At 53.4% G+C, this 16,168-nt stretch overlaps 1 protein-coding gene and 2 long non-coding RNA genes across 18 annotated transcripts in view; 1 reads left to right on the forward strand and 2 right to left on the reverse strand.

The window, feature by feature from the left end:
• Positions 1-265: 265 nt before the first annotated feature.
• On the reverse strand, positions 266-3,325 carry LOC306654421. Of its 2 annotated transcripts, none has more exons than XR_013761961.1 (2): positions 3,195-3,325; positions 266-1,847 (listed from the first exon to the last, which is right to left on the reverse strand). It is a non-coding gene; the product is annotated as an uncharacterized lncRNA (long non-coding RNA). The 2 variants fall into 2 exon arrangements; XR_013761962.1 differs by having other exon boundaries at positions 3,186-3,202.
• A 736-nt stretch (positions 3,326-4,061) lies between these two features.
• LOC306654422 lies at positions 4,062-6,852 on the forward strand. The gene is made up of 2 exons (XR_013761963.1): positions 4,062-4,169; positions 5,372-6,852. It is a non-coding gene; the product is annotated as an uncharacterized lncRNA (long non-coding RNA).
• BCAS1 (brain enriched myelin associated protein 1) overlaps positions 4,539-16,168 on the reverse strand; it is a 91,164-nt gene continuing 79,534 nt past the window's right edge. For 9 of the 15 annotated variants that reach the window (XM_079127970.1, XM_079127964.1, XM_079127974.1 and 6 more), the window contains 3 exons: positions 14,253-14,516; positions 7,730-7,800; positions 4,539-4,693 (listed from right to left, as the gene is read on the reverse strand). In XM_079127970.1, coding sequence (XP_078984096.1) covers positions 4,630-4,693; positions 7,730-7,800; positions 14,253-14,516 — 399 coding nt within the window. In that variant the 3' untranslated portion in view covers positions 4,539-4,629. Of the gene's footprint in view, positions 4,694-6,641; positions 7,801-14,252; positions 14,517-16,168 lie in introns of those variants that run through there. The other 6 variants (XM_079127967.1, XM_079127975.1, XM_079127965.1 and 3 more) reach the window with 1 other exon arrangement.

A 16,168-nucleotide genomic window follows, 5' to 3' on the forward strand; every position in this document is an offset into this window, starting at 1 on the left:
CCTTCTGCCATGCACTTGGCTGTCCACTTTTCCCAGTGCCCACGCTCCCCGGCTCCAGGACCATTGCCTCTTTCCTGCTCTTCTGTGTCTATGGGTAGCCCGGCCTCCTTGTTTCTCACCTCTGTGGCCTCCCTTGCCCCAGGTTTGCCTTTGGCCTCCTCTAGCATCTTTAAAACGCCGGTCTGCATTCATTTCCCTCCCTCAACTCCACGGCGGGGGTTCTGTTTTCCTGAGGACCCTGAGTGAGAGGCAGACTCTGAGACGGGCAGGTGATGCAGTTGTTTATTGGGGAAGACAGAGTGGGGAGGGTGGGGTCAGGAGCACAAGCCAAGGGGGGCGGCGGCTGTGTCCAGTCCTGCTGAGGACCCTGTGGGGAGGCGCAGAAGGACCTCTAGTGTGTCCCTGCAAGAGTCGGGGAAGCGGATAGCTCCCTGTGTCATCTCCATTCCTCCTGGTTGAGGGCGGTCCCTGGGGGCAGAAGGTCCCAGTTATTTCCAGAAAGCCCTGCAGATGGACTGAACAAGCTCCGGCTGCCCCTACGAGAAGCCGCCAAAAAGGAAAGAGAAGGCCGGGGCCGTTGAGGCGGGAAGCTACCGGTGCTTCTGGGAAGTTCCTCAGCGGTGGGCTGAAGAGCCCTGGGGTGGGGCCTCCGCCACTTCTGCTGCCATGGCAACCTGGCTCGTTATCAGCAGGGGCAATGGAGGAAAGTCAACTACCCTCCAGAAGTTCCACTTTGCCCTGGGGAAATGGCATCTTTCTTCGTCTCCTCTCCTTCCTCCTTTCTCTCTCTGTTTTTGGATGAACCAGGCAGCTAAAGACTTGGCGGCCTTCAGGCCCACGAAAGAGGAAACCTGTGTCCTCCCAGGGCAGGTGTCACCTGCATTCAGCAGGAAGGCTTCCTGTGCCCCTGTTAGCTGCTGGCACTGAACTGGAGCACCCTAAACGGCTCGTTAACTCTCCTCAGCAGTCCGCTGGCTCGGAGAAGTGTCTTTATTATTCCCATTCTAGAGAAGAACAAACTAAGGCTGAGAGGCAGAGTCACTTGCTTAAGACCTTACTGCCTTGGACCTTGGCTCTGGATCATCTGGGAGGATGGGTGGGTCAAATTCCAAGTCCACACTTGCGATGCTTGGAAGTGGACATTTATGTGTCCTTTTAAGAGCGGAAGCCACTTAGATTTTATGTGAGCGTTTCTTAATAGCTTAAAAGAATCTTAAAAGTAAAACGATTCACTTCATAATCAGTATCCGGCAGATAGTCACTCCATGAACATTAGTTGAATTTAGTTGGGATGGGATCCTACTGGCTGTCAAAATACAAATCTGACTTTACCACTCTCCAGCTCAAGTCTCTACCAGGCTCCTTACTACCCTCCATAGACAACTTTCCTTTCTTTCCTTTTTCTCTTGTGCACACCCTAGGCCACTGAGCTACATCCTGAGCCCCGACACAGTTTAAACTTCTTACACCGAACTCCTTCCCACGTGTCCTGGCCCACCTGGCCGGGCCTCTTCCGGCCTCTTCTGCCCACCGTGCTCTGGCTTGCTGAGCTACTTGCCTTGCCCTCTCTGGACTCTGCTCTGGCACTAGCTGCTCTTCTGGGGTCTCCGTGGTAGCTCTCTTCCATTCTTTGTCAGTCGGGCTGTCACTGTCTCAGGTGGCTGCCCTCCAGGTAGTCTCCTGCCATGACTTGCTCTGGGCCCCCGATGTCCTGATGTCCGGCGGCGTCACACCACAATTTTTTACCCGCCTGTCTCTCCGCAGACATGAAAGCAGCCTCTAAGAGCTGAGGATGGGTTTCCACTTGGGCAAAGTTGCTTTTTCTCTCTCAGCCTTAGTTTGTTCATCTGTAAAATGATCAGTAAACACGGAAATTTGTGTGGTGTGCAATGCCTGCGATGGCAAAGCTGGGAGTGGGCCTTTATTATCTGTGCATGTTTGGGAGTGCTCACTGAAGGGGCGGCCCTTCCGAGACCAGGGGTTTTGAATTCTCTCCTACGTTAGAACCACATGGAGGGCTCCTTACAACAGGACCAGGCCCCGCTCCAAGAGCTTTGGATCCTGTGGGTCTGGAGTAGGGCTTGTGATCTGTAGTTCTAATATCACCTCAGGTGAGGCTGATCCTGCTGGTCCTGGGAGCATACTTTGAGAACCACTGAGCTGGCCACTCGCCGAGGTGAATGAGAGTGAGCAAACACTTGGAGCTAAAACATGCTCATACCATCATATGAGGCAACCCACTGGCAGTGGGAAGTCTCTGTGGAGTATTTATCCATCAGTTTGTCCACTCAGCCAACATTTATTGAGCCTCTGCTACTCCAGGCATTGTGCTAGACACAGAGGAGAACAGAGCAATCCCCCAGACAGGCAAGAAGGTTCCCCGATCTTCATGAGCCCACAGCCTAATGGCCGTGCTTTGAGGGAGGGGCTTCATCATTACCCAGGGCCTATCAATCTGAACTTAAAAGGAGTAATTGGTTGGGAAATGGCTCACCTTAAAAATACTGGTACTCATAACAACTGGAGTTCACCAAAATGGTCAGCTGAACCTGACAATGTCCATCCCACACTCCCCTGGCCTGGAACAGCGGCCATCACCTGGCCACCAGTTTGAGGATGAAGTCAACCATACAGCAAGGCAGGGTCTCAGGGAACCAGAGGCAGACTGGGACCTGACACCTGCTGTAGGTAACGTACGTTTCCTTGTTGTTACCATTAGCCAGAGCAGAGTCTCAGAGCGAAGGCCCAGGCTGTTACCCAACCCTACGTGTGAAATGATACAGATCCTCATTGTCATCGTGATGAGCTAACTTGGCTTGGGGTTGTCTGTTACTTGTACTAAAATGCTCCCTGATAGAAGGGCTCTCACTAAATGCTCCTCGCGTGCCCGCCGTGCACCAAGAGGCTGGGGCATCTCACTCCCTGCGCACAGCCAACCCGCATGCAGGCCCTGCTGCTGTTCCACTGGCAAAGGGGGAAACTGAGTTCACAGAGCTTGCCCACTAGGCAGGTGTGGAGGGCAAGAGGCAAGGTGGCTTGTGGGGCATGATGGACGAGTAAGGATGACTGGAATGTTTCAGTCTCACAGCCATGCCTTGTAGGATGGAGCACAGAAGAATGGAAAGACCAACCACACAACTTGTCCTGTCTGCAGGGCTGGGAATCATGGGAAGTGATTGACTTGCCTGTTTTACCTCCTTGCTCTGGTTCTTCTCATAAACTTGATTGCTTTCTAGAAGCTGATCAACACCACACTCCAGATGCTGCTTTGGCCCAATTTCCTGGTCAGGCGATCTTGGGAAGAGGCCTAGTTAGAGATGGTAAGGCCCCAGGTCCTGGAGCGCCCCCGTGTGGTTGGACTTGGGGACAGTCAGCGGTAAGGAATGACTTTCCTGGGCAATCATTAGCAGAGGCGCAGCTGGGGGCCATTTTGTCCAGAAGTGCTCGTTTGAAAAACAACAACAAAACTCACACTGGCGCCTGCCAGTCACCCCCACAATGAAATGCAACCAAGGAAGCAATTAAACTCGGTTAGGGACATTCGGCTTTAAATTAGATGATGCATGCAGAAAACATTTTGTAAACTGTAATGCTTTCTCCTTACTCCTGTGAAATTGCCCGGGAGAAGAGAAGGGGCAGAGAGGCTAAAGAGTTAACTCCCCAGAAAATCAATTTGCGCTGAGGGCTGGACCCTGACGGAGCAGGGCTCTGGGCCTGGGCTACAGAGCTGCCTTACACGTGTGTAGAATCTGCTGCTCATAATTTCTTTGCTCCTAACGCAGCCTGTAATTTCCAGGGGGCCGGTGCCTCTTCATGTCCGCTGATAGAGCAAACAAAATCTTAACCTCGGAGAAACCGAATTCTACTCACCGTGTAAAATCGCCCTCTTAAAAGGCTTAAGGGGGCTTTGAGAGGATGGGGAAGGCCCAGTCCCACAACCGCACGTGGCTCGAAGCACCGCCCACCCCCGTGTGGGCAGGTAGACTGGCACACTTCCCGCAGGGCGACAGCAGGGGCTGACGCTGGGCCACCTGACAAGGCATGAGGCTGCGGGTCCTGGGGCACTATCTGCTCTTCCACTGGCTTTGAGAAGGAACCAGAGGGATGTGTTCGGGCCTCTTGGAATCTAATTTAATGGGACCCCAGCGCATCAGGACGCCTTGCAAACAGTAAGGCAGGCCAGTGTGTGTGTGTGTGAGGGAGAGGGAGAGAGGACAGCCCGTGTGTGAGAGTCACAGAGGCCGAGGGGGTGTGGTTAAGCCCCTGACAACATGCTAGAAAAGAAGGGAAGACAAACAGCAACCCGAGAACTTCCCTGGCTCTCTCCTTTCTCCTCTGCCGCAGCTCCTGGTATGTCGCTCCTTCCCCAAGATGGATTCCAAGGGGCCTCCTGGGCTGCCGGGACCAGCTGCTTTTTTGAATAATTCTTCTGTGGATATCAGTCAAAAGTCACCGTTAGCTGGAACTGGAGAGCAGATTGTGTGTGTGTGTGCATGTGAGAGTGTGAGTGTGTATGCGTGAGAGTGTGAGAGCTGCGCGAGCCTGTGTGTATGTGTGTGTGTGTGTGTGTGTGTGTGTGTGTGTGTGTGAACGCGCACGTGCGTGTGCAGGGGCAGCCATTTCGGGTCACTAGTGCCGTTCCTGGAAAGGCCACATCTTCTTGGCACTGGAGAAGATACACTTCCCTGAGCACCTAAAAATAAACCAGTACAGAAGTCAATGAATCGCCCTCATAAAGAGCCACCTTTGCCCTCCCGTGGCCTCATGGCCCTGTCTCCTGGAGGGCAGGCTGCAGTGATAAGCTGTGGCCACTTGGGCTCTGCCTCTGTCCCCCTCGGGGGCACAGCTGGCCTGAGCATTGGAGGAACCAGTCTCTCCTGAGTCCTAATCCTCTGTGTCCTTGGGGGCTCTCCTGAGTCCCCTGCGGAATCCCTGCCCTTTCTACCCTCGGAGTGGAGATTAGTGTGCGCAGGGAAGGGAAGGCGACGGAGAACAAGCAGCAAGCGGGAGCCAGAGACCAGGACAGGACACATGCAACTCAGGTGGGCCCCAGCTCGCTGCCTCCACCGCAGCTGGACTTAGAGCCCCCCGCGAGGCATTTTTTGAGTTCTCTGTGGTTTACGTGTTCTTGCCTTAAAAAAAGAAAGAAAAATTTATTAAAAGATTTTTCTCTTCTTTGGCCCTGGAGGAGAGGACGCCAGTTATAAAAAACAGCTGGCATGCTTCATGGAGTCTCGTCAAAGAAACTCTTTTTCCTGTTTTGTTTTGTTTCTGGGAGGTATGGGAGTGGGGGTCAGTCTGCATTAGTGACCCAGCCTGGTCACTCACTCTTCCCTTTCTCCCCCTCCTGCTGGGGACATTTCTCATTTAGGCAAAAACCCCCCTGTGCCCAACGAAGTGAAACTTGCAAATGATACTGTCACCTTCCTCAATGGACAACCGCCAGGAGCTCACCAAAGGTCAGAGCAGGCAAACCCAGAGGGGCTTGGGGACAAAGGAGCAGTCAGCTGCCTGATTTCCGGGATCCATCTCCTGCTCTCAGATGGCCACAGCAGAGGGACAGTCTCCCTGAAGCAAGGGCTTCCCCAAGGGGCTCTTCCTGCTTAGTGCGAGCAGCATTCAGACTGAGGTGGCCTGCGAGTCGTCAGCAGTGTGCGTGGAGGACACCGGTCCTCTCCAGGTCTAGGCAGGAGGACTGGAGAAACCAGTCCAGCTTGAAGCAAGTGGCCTCTGGTCTTTACTAGAAGCTAGAGTCCTGGTGGGCTGCTGGCGGTGTTGCGGCAAACCCTCCACTCAAGTCTGGGTGCTGGGAGAGACGTGGCTTGGGGACACTGCTCTAGAAGCTGGTTTGCCAAAGACTCTGGCCCGGCTGCTCTGGTCCCTGTCAGGAGAGCCTGTCAGGGCTCCGTTCCCATCAGCATGGGATGGACCTGGAGAGCCTGGGAGCGCGTGTGGATCTGCGTGCACTGTGTGTGCACTGGGTATGGGTGTGAGCTGTGCGTGCCTGCGATGCTCCGTCCTGCACGTTTCTGCTTGTAAACACGCATGGGCAGAGGTGGGCATAAACACGTTTCTGGACATGTCACTGCAGTGGACGCTGCCCACGCACATCCTCTGGCTGCTTGGGGTCCCATCTCTCAGCTGGATGGGAGCAGCTCGCTACCCACCACCTCCCAGGACAGCGGGGGTTCACCTCCAGGGTGCAGGCCTGGCCTCCTCCCTGAGGCTGGAATGAGCCGGGGCCATTCACAGGCCAGCTGAGACCAGCTCTTCTCTTTTCTCTCATCCCCTTTCCCTCTGCCCACCCTGTGCACCACAAAGCATTTGAACCCGTCTTGAGCTCTGCTCCCAGTAATCCGGCCTAAGACAGCATTTTTACATATGTGCACTGTGCACACGCTAATATACACATGCACGTGTGAGTGTGTGTGTGTGTGTGTGTGTGTGTGTGTGTGTGCACGTGCTCTGTGTGCCCCCATACACAGGGAAATCCAGGAGCACCAGAGGGGAGAGAATTATCTTCCAAAGATTCCAGAAGGATCTTCCAAAGAGGAAGTACATTGATTTCACACTGGGGAAGGTCAAGCCCCGTCCAACAGAGTAGGAGCGCCCTGCTTTAAAAGCTGAACATCAAAGGATACTTGAGAAATAAATGAATTTTTTTTATTAAATCAGAAAAAGAAAGATACAGTATACATGACTGTCGGTCAATATATGCTGCTTTGAATTACATTGTAACAGACTCATCGTCCTATGTAGTCTTCTGTACAAGGATTAAAAAAAAAAAAAAAAAAACCTCAGGTATTTGAGTACCCTTCTGTAAATTTTTATTAACTGGTGTTACGGGGAGGGTTTTATGAGAGCACATCCCGAGAACATTAGGAAATTACAGACAGACTTGAGATAAGCGTCAGACGGAACAGATGAAGCAAGCCCCCCAGCCATCTGAGAGACATTAATAATGTAAGCTTGCGGAGACCAGATCCTTGTTAGGGACGCGGGATGCAGAATAAAAAGGGAGACCTTGGCGCCCCCTTGTGTTGCAAGACAAACGTGCAACCTCATGTATTTTTGTTTTCTGAAGCTGTGATCCTTTTCCTTGTCCCTGAGCCTAAAGAACAATTGTCCCAAATCATTTCAAGCCCTCTCCAGTCAATCGTTTCCCTCCCGTCAATAACTCTCAAGGACCCTATTTGAAAACCCACTCCTATTCATTCCTTTCTCATACCCCACACATTCCATTTCAGGAAATTGGCAACCGCCCAACACAGCCGGTGTTCTCCCTCCCTCGAGTGTGAACTTAAATAAATGGATTTTCCTCTCCCCTCTTCAAACTTGGAGGATGAACATGTGTTTGCTACAATGCTATTTTTTTTCTCTCCTCGCAGGCAATTTTCTTCTGGACTTCCTAGTCAAGCCATCTTTCATAACTTAACCAAGGCCTTAACCTCCTCCCTGCCCTGCTTGGCACCCGACGCTGCTGACCTAAGGATTCAACCTGCGAGCCCATCCTTACAGTGATTTGCTAGGAAAGACTGAACCAGAGAGAGAAATAATACACCTCAATATACAACAGCTCAGGCTAATTTGTAGGCAGAATTTCATTGGATGGCCATGAGAAGGGGAAAAAAAAAAATCTATGTACAAAGTGTGTTTGGGGAGGACATGGGATGGGAGAAAGCATCCTGGTGATGGGAGACCCTGGTGGGGACCATGGTGATGTGTTTACTTGGATTTGCCAACTGGTCCGATGGATACCGGGTCTGTCTGCACTTGAGCATCTGACATCCGCTTTGGTCCCTGGAAAAGAAACAAAGAAGGTATAGCCCACTGAAGATGCGTGATAGTAACAGTAAAAGTCACCATTTACTGAGCACATACTCTGTGCTAGGTGCTGTGCTAAGTGAATGTATCTGAGTCCTGAGTGGTGGTAGAAGAATGGTCTCCATTCAGATGTCCAGGTTCACTGACCAGCTATATTACTTTCTAGCTTTGCCAGACCTTGTATATATTACTTAACGGGAATGATAAAACTTATCCCAGAGGCTTGTTCCCAACATAAAGCGAGTTCATACTTATAATGCAGTTAGAACAGCTCCTGGGGTGTAGACCCCTCAATTCTAGCCCACGTTGGCCACCCCTTGCCAATCACTGTCTGGCACATCACCCTTTTATTCACTCATGAGGTGACTCTGTTTTATTCTCTCCCAGAACATGTCACCATCCGAAGTGAGCTTCTTATCTGTCTTATCAGTCTCACATCTGCCTCCTCACAGTGTGCAAGCTCTGGGGTTCTGTCTGCTGAGTCCTTGGTGCCTGGTAGAACCTGGCACATACTGGGTGCTCCTTAATGTTGAACGCTGAGAGGGAGCTGCCTTCAAGACTGTGGTTATTGTTGGTCTACCTGTTCTGTCCAGTAGAACTTACAAAATTAGCCCTTTCTCTATATAGTGCTATGAGCGTGGACCAACACCGATCGGGTCACGTGTGCATCACCCAGACCAACACGTCGCTTGCTCCACCCCACCTGGTGCTCTTTGCAGTTAAGCCCTACCCAGTCCAGACCCACCCTGGACCCCAGCAGCCACCCGTCTGGTTCCCCTTCCAGAGTTGTGCCTCCTCCTGATGTCATGTCAAGGAACCTTGGAGTACACAGCCTTTGAGCCTGGCTTCTTTCACATGTCACGATGGATCTGAGGTTCACACAGGTTGGGCAAGGTCAGAGGTACCAGCATTGTTGGTCCAAAGTGGAGCGTAGGGTTGGTGCAGTATAACCCCGGAGTGCATATGTAGGAAAGCACATGGGTAGTAAGTAGAGAGTCGTGCAATGCAGCAAAGACTGCATGGAGTATGTAGGTGGGGAAGGTAGTGTAATGAGCCAGACAGTGCAGCACAGGTGCTGTAGATTACATGGTATATGTGGAAAATATTCAGTAAACACGGAATACACACGTAGCATAGCCTATTGTACTAAAGATAGCATAATGCAGCGTAGTGTTATAACACATTATGTAAATGGCAGTATTGCCTTGTATATGTAGCATCGCGTCACGTATAGAGTGCAGGACAATGTTGGTTAGGGTGGTGGAATACACTGTCACGGGAGCGTATGATCCAGCCTGTGCACAGTGCTGTGTGGTTGGATGTGGTCTACGCTGTATAACAGAGGGTTGTATAATCCACAGCGCAGTGTGGAGACTTCTAACGCACCCATCACTACATTATCTCATGTCATCTTCCTGTTGATCCTGTGACGTCAGTACTATTAGCCTCTTTGAATAGATACCTGAAGCTCAAGGCACCAACTTGCCCCAGGCCCCGCAGCCACTGAGAGGGACAGCTAGGTCCTAAGCCGGGAGCCAGCTGCGCCCGGTGCACCTCCCTGGTGTCCTGATACGCACACTCTTTTGTGTCAAAGCTTCCTCCTCAGGAGTCCCATGACCTCAGGTCCCAATGGGCTGAACACAACAAATTCAGGTGGCCCAGTGGACTTCGACAAGAAAATGTTCTCTTATTTTAAAATTAAGTCTGACATTTAAAACTTAGGTGCTTTCATACACACGGCTGGCGGTGGTGCTATTTAAATGGGTACTTGCTCTTCGGGTGGGGCCAGCTCCCTCCTGCCCTGTTCCCCTTTGCCTCCGGGGCTTGGGCTTTGGATGTCAGAGTCACATATGTCTTGCTTTGTGTATCAGGAGTGCACGTCACCACGCCAAAGCCACTCTCTCTTCTGTCCGCTCACCAACATGATGAGGTGGGCAGCCACCACTAACCCCATTTGACTGATAAGGAAACTGAGGCTCCAAGGACCCGGGACTGGACTGTGCAAGACGGCCAGGCTGCCCTGACTGGAAACCTGGACCTCAGCTCACCTCTCCCGGGCACAATCCTGCTCACCATCCACTCTTCCCAGCCCTCCATCCCAAGCTTCTCACAGTGCAGAGCTGATGGGCATAAGCCTTGGGCCAGGCCCGGTGGAGAGACTGTCCTCCAGTGCCAGTCTCTGTGCATCTGCTACACCTGCAGGTCGCACTGCACACAATTCCAGAACTCTGGGGACCTGGGAATATGAGAAAGGTGGGGAGGACTGGAAGTCTGTGGGCGTGGGGGATGTGGGATCCAGTCTTCCACCAATCAGAGTAGCTCACTTGGATCAGGTGTGTGTGTGTCCCTGTGCACCAAAAGGAAAGGAAATACAAGCAGAGGTGCCATCTGAGCCTTCAGGGCTTCCTTCCAGCTCCTTCCTGACTTGGTGACATCGGCTTGGCTGCCCTGGGTGAGAATGCCAGCAGCTGGAGGCGGAAGGAGAAGAGGAACACGTGGGGCAGACGCGAGGAGGGCCTGGCAGACACATGGTCTAAGGCAGGGCCGCCAGGAGCTCATTTCTTCTGGGCGACAGGGGCTGCAGGCGCCCTGCTGGTGCCAGTCCTGGCGGCCAGCCCGCCCTTCTCAGGAAGGGGCCAGGAACCCGGGGGATGTGCCAGCTCAAAAGTCTTGGAGGTCTGATCTTTGGAGAGCGGCGGCAATCCCTTCCTCCTTCCGCCACCACGGCTGCAGGTCTCCCGGCAATGGCTGGATGCAGGGCCTGGGGTCTGGGAGGCAGGAGGTGAATCCCAGCTGCTCTGCCCCTGGACGCCCAGTAGAAGACACCACTTCCGGGCTGACGCATCCGAGGTGTGGGAACAAGTATTCCCACCGGGAGGGCATGTGGCCGTCATGGAGATGACGTCCACAGAGAAGCCAGGTGCCAAGCAGGGGCCAGTGACTGCGGCTCTAACGAGTGTCTCAGCTGCGTCCACCTGGTCACGTCTGCAGGCGTCACCAGGTGGAACCGCCAGCAGCCTCTGGGCTCACAAGGGCACGCTCTCCCGGCCTCTCCTCCTGGGGTTGCCCTTTCCAGCCACTCCTCGGCCTGGGCAGCGTGGTCTTCCCAGCTTGAACAGGTCCCGCTCTTCCTGCTCAGCACTCTGTAGCCTCCCGTTTCCACGGGGCCCTGGCCACATTCTGTCCCCGCCCACTCTCTGTCTCACCTCCTGCTATCCACTGGGTCCCCAGCCACTCAGACCTCTGTCTCCTCTTCAAACACCTTGGGCTCCCAGAGCTCTACCCCACCCCAGGGCCTTTGCCATGGCTGTTGCTCCTCCAGGGAGAGCCCTGCTGGTCTGCTGTCTGACATCTTGACCCCTCCGGTGTCACCTCACCTCAGACATCATCTCTGCAGAGACATTTCTGGATCCAATTCAAAGTAGCACTCCCCTCGCCCACACCAGACAAGCTCCTTGCCATCCTGCTCACTTTCCTCAATGAGCTCACCACTGATTCTTCTTTTTTGGGGGACTGGGGTTTGAAGCCAGGGGGCTCTACATCCTCAACCTTGTCATTTCTTCCTTGGGGACAGGACCTTGCTAAGTTGCTGAGTCTGGCCTTGAACTTGCCATCCTCCTGCCTCAGCCTCCTGAGCCGCTGGGATTACAGGTGGGCGCCACCGCCTGGCCCACACTTACATTCTTGTCTGCTAGTTTGTTTTCCAATTTCGTTTAATTTGTAGAACACCATGGAAGAAGGAAGGAAGGGAGAGAGGGAGGAGGGAGAAAGGAAGGAAGGAATTTGAATAGTTTCAAAGTGTGAATCAAACCAGGAAGAACACCAGGCCTCGGAGTCTCCATGGAGAAGTGGACACTTCAAGACATGTAAGTAGAACCCCTCACTGTGCTAAGCTGAGGATGGCGTTCCATTAAAAGGTAACGGATTCAAGTGACTTATTCTATTTTGGGCAGACTGTTTTAATACCTTTTGTATTTTCACTTTACCAGCTCATCCCTCTGTTTCCTGGGTGCCCGGGGTGGGCTCAGTCCTAGTCTAGTTGAGTGGGATCCAGCCGTGACCCCAAAAGATGGAGCCCTGCTGTAGAGAGCTGAGGCCTGGTGGTGGAGGGGGGAGTTCTTTTTATGGGGAGATTGAAGTAAGCAAATCCAAAATACCTTCCCCCCTAGTCTGCCTAAAATTGCAAACAGTGCAAGGGAATTCTGCATCAGCAGCCACTGCCCCCTCAGCCAGGGGACCCAACTGTGCATTTATTTCCTGTTAAATTAAATAAACAGGAGGCTTTTAGCCTGAGGCTACCTCCTTACTTTAAGTTCCAATGTGACAAGCCACAGCCTCGCTTGGTGCACAAACAAACCAAAACCTACTCGGGAGTGTAATTTATAAATAACGAGGAGCCGGGTTTCTGCCAATCAGCAGCAGCTGAGCTTGGCAGGTGCGGGCTGTCAGCTAGGCCCATCCCTCCCAAGGAAGGCAAGTGCCTCCTCAAGCCTTGCGGGACGGGACGAGGTGTCCCCGTGGCCAACAGGCCAACGGGCAATGTTGCACTCTGCCCTGAGTCAGGTCTGTGAGGTCGCTGCTCATGCCGCGAGTGGAGATCTGGGAACCTCTTCTGGTTCTAATGCTGCCTGACGTGTGGGTTGTTCTTTGCTCAAATAAACTCTCTTTACTTTAATTGATACCGTTTTTCTGGTAACACCCCCACGGTGGTATGACGTTAAAGGGGTACGCTGACAACGCATTCGTGTCCCTATACGGTCATTCCAGGAACGTGCGTCCGGAGCACCTGCCACCTGCAGGACATCGGGCAGCACAGAGGAGGAGCTGGAGCGGGAGGCGCCAATGTGCAACTTTGCGTGGGGCAGTCTGACCACCGGGCTTTGCAGTTTTGTGGGGGTCTGACCCACGTCCCCACACAAGGACCAAGTAATTTAGCCTGCAGACATGGCGACATCCACTACCCAGCTCCTGATTTGTGCCGGGCTCTGGGCCATTCGGTTCCCACAGGAGGATCAGGACCTGTTATCATGAGCTGTTATCATGAGCCCCGTTTCACAGGTGGAGAGCTCAGTCTGTGAAACCTGGGGAGGCGGTTCAACTGAGCTCACATGCAGGACCTAGTGGGAATAGGACTTCGGCCCGTGGCTGGCACTGACGTCCAGACACAGGCTCTTGGCTAGTCCTCCTGCTGTCCACTGTCCTGAGCTGCTGGGTCAAAACAAGGCTCCCCCACCTTGGCCCTGTGGACACTCTGGGCTGGTCACTTCTCTGTTGTGGGGACCGTCCTGTGCCCTGTCGTTCACTTAGCCCCTGGTCACCACTGACAACATCTCAGAGGACTAACTCCCAGCTGTGACAGTCAAAAACTTGTTTCTGAGCACTGGCAAATGTCCCCTGGGGACCAAATCGTTCCTGGTTAAGGACCCTTGGATTTGGTCCCCCTCCCCACAGCCAGGGCTTCTGTGGATAAGGAGAGAGCGCGGGTTCCTCGTGGGTCTCTGGCCGAAGACACGTGGACCCACCAAGAAAGAGGAAGTTGGCAGTGGACTCAGAGGCACCAGGGCCCCACCCAGTGCCATAGCTTGGCAGTGACGGGTCCCCCAGATCCCTGCACAGGGAAGGGGAGCTCCTCTCTGAGAAGCTGGAGCCCAGAATGGAGACAGATACTCCAGCAAGACCACCCCGCGGCCGGCGACCTTCACGCAGCCCCCTTGTGACCGACAGCTTCTTTTCGTTCCCAGAAGGGCTTTGCCTGAGGAGCAGGGGAGAGCTGGGCTCACACTGCCAGGCAGCCTCAAATCTTGGTTCTTAACATCGCCCCAAACTGGGGTCCCCCTGCACACTCGAGGGTACAGGCACGGGATAGCGAGAGGATGACATTCACCACGGAACCTTAAACCTAGGGCCCGAGATGTGGGTCCTGACAAGCTCCCCAGAGATGCTGCTCTGGGGTCCACGCTCAGGGCAGGGGCGAGAGCGCACCCACCTGACTCCATGCTAGCGGTCACTGACGTCCCCTGGTATCTATGGAATGGCACGGGTAAGAATGAAAGAAGGGACTGCACACCGGCGCACTGTGTGTCGCCCACCTAGGACGTGCCGTGCCTCCAGGCCGCCTGGCCTGCTTCCCGGCGGAGGCGAGGGCCGCCTGAGATGGGAACCACCTGCAGACCCGCCCTGTCCCTCCCTCAAACCCGAGGCCAGCCCCCCCATTCAGCCTTCCTTCACGGGCCACCTGCCCCGCTCCATGCCACCACACTCAGCACCTGGCGACCCATCCTTCCTGCACCTGTGACCCTGAACGCTGAAACAGCCACAGCCATGCCTCTTTCCTGCTCCAGAGGTCCAGCCAGCCCGCCCCCGCAGGGGGATGGAAACCACATCCCCTGCCGGAGAGTTTAAAAGAAGAGGGAAAACGATCCACCTACCAGACCCTTAAGGAAGCCCCCCAGGGACTGCCGCGGCTTCTCGGGTCTCTTCTGCGACTTGCCCCCGTTCTGCAGCGAGTTCACGTCCGCCGGGGCCTGCGCCGTGCCCTGGGCTGGTTCTTTGGCCTCCTGCTTGCTGTTCTTCTGCTTGCTGGTCTCGGCTGCTGGCCTCTTGTCCTTGGAGGAGCCCTCCTTGCCCTTCTGGGCCGACCCCAAGGGCTCCGGCTCCGGGGGCGTGACGGGCTTCTCCGTGGAGTTGGAGGTCTATGGCAATTTCAGACAGAGCCGTTCTTAGTGACTGCAAGGCAGTTCTCAGAAGCAGGGGAAGGAGTGTGGCAAAGCAGGATGTGCAAATGTGGGGTGGTGTCTGCATGGTCACAAGTCTTGGTGAAATGAAATCATGCGAGGCCAGGCGTGGTGGGGGACACCTGCTTATCCACTAATCCTGAATGAATTTTGTGCTTTCCCAGAAGCACTCCTCCCCCTTTGTTGGTACCAGAACTTGGATTTTCCTCAGGAAACCAGCCTTCTCCCTTATTTCGTGTGGTCTAAGAAAACTAGTTCTACCCACGGGCAAGGGCATGTGACATGGGCCCGGCCAGTTGGAGCACTGTGTGGTTCAGGAGAGCCAAATGCACAAAAGCTGAGCTGCTCTCAGGGCTTTGGGAATCAAGAGAAAGGCACAGTCCCTTTCTATTGGATTTGAAGCTGTGAGGTCCAGAACCAACACCATTTCTAGGGTACATGTGCCTGGAAAGGAAATCGAGGCAAGAAAGCAGGGCTGAGAGAGGGAGAAAAAGACAAGGTGTTGATGGAATCATGTGTGACCCCTGGATCCAGCTGTTCCTGAAGGCCCCTTTGGGCTTAAACTAGCTTTGGGAAGGTTCTTCCTTGCTTACAACCAGATGGACATTTCCCCCCTGGGGATGCCCATTATTTTCTTTATATCTACCTTAATTTTTGTTGTGAAATTGTCCTTTTGCTTCATGAAATGGTGGCAAAAGGAGATGACAGGCTTATTTTTAGCCTTGATGTACATTCTCCTATGCCACAACAAGAGAGTCACAATTGCATGTGGTTCCTACCGTCTAGAGGGACGAAGCTATAGAGTCTAGAAAAGGGTGGGCAAATTCCAGAATTCCAGTTCAAAAACCAAAAAAGTTAGGAAATAGAAATCCTTCTTGAATAATTTTCTTCAATGCAAATGGCTGCCAGGGCAATACAGATAATGGAAATGCAAAAAAATAAAAATAAAAAAATAAAAGCAGCAGCAGCAGCAGCAGCAAGGGGTAGAATAGCCACATGGAGATATTATTTCCCCCGCTTTACAAGCAACATGGGTCAAAGAAGTATTTCTCCAGTGTGAGAAAACGCCCCAGTTTTCGAGGAACACTGGTTTTGGTGGTGGGGAGACAAGCTGGAGCGGGGGCTGCGCTAAACTGGAAGTCGCATGTCCTGGACAAAGAGATCCCAGCGGGGGCCCTGGGAGGGCTTGTGGGCCCGCTGCTGTCAGATCTGCTGAATTTTCAATGGAACCTTGAAACAATCTTTTAAAAATGAAAAATACGTCCACTTTAAAATACTGACTTCAGAAGTTTAAAGCCTTGGTCGCAGCAAACAAGAGGAGCCACTGAATACATGGTCACAACCTGATCCATCAAGTTATGCACTGTCCCCAGGAGAGAAGTCCCCTGATAGAGCAGAGCTGCAGCTTGGATTGAGGAGGTCGCAAGCCAAGAACTGTCATCTTGCACCTGTGAGCCATGCACACCAGTTAGATGAGCACCCCAGCCTGAAGGTGGCCTCAGGTGACCACCCTCCAGGGCAAAGAAGCCCCTGGGGGAAAAAGCAGGGAGGGCCAGCGCCTGGGGAGCCGGGCTGCCCCCCCACGGCCTGCACACCCTGCCCCAGCCCAG

The sequence above is a fragment of the Sciurus vulgaris genome (genome assembly GCF_902686455.1).
Source record: "Sciurus vulgaris genome assembly, chromosome: 2".
NCBI lineage: Eukaryota > Metazoa > Chordata > Mammalia > Rodentia > Sciuridae > Sciurus > Sciurus vulgaris.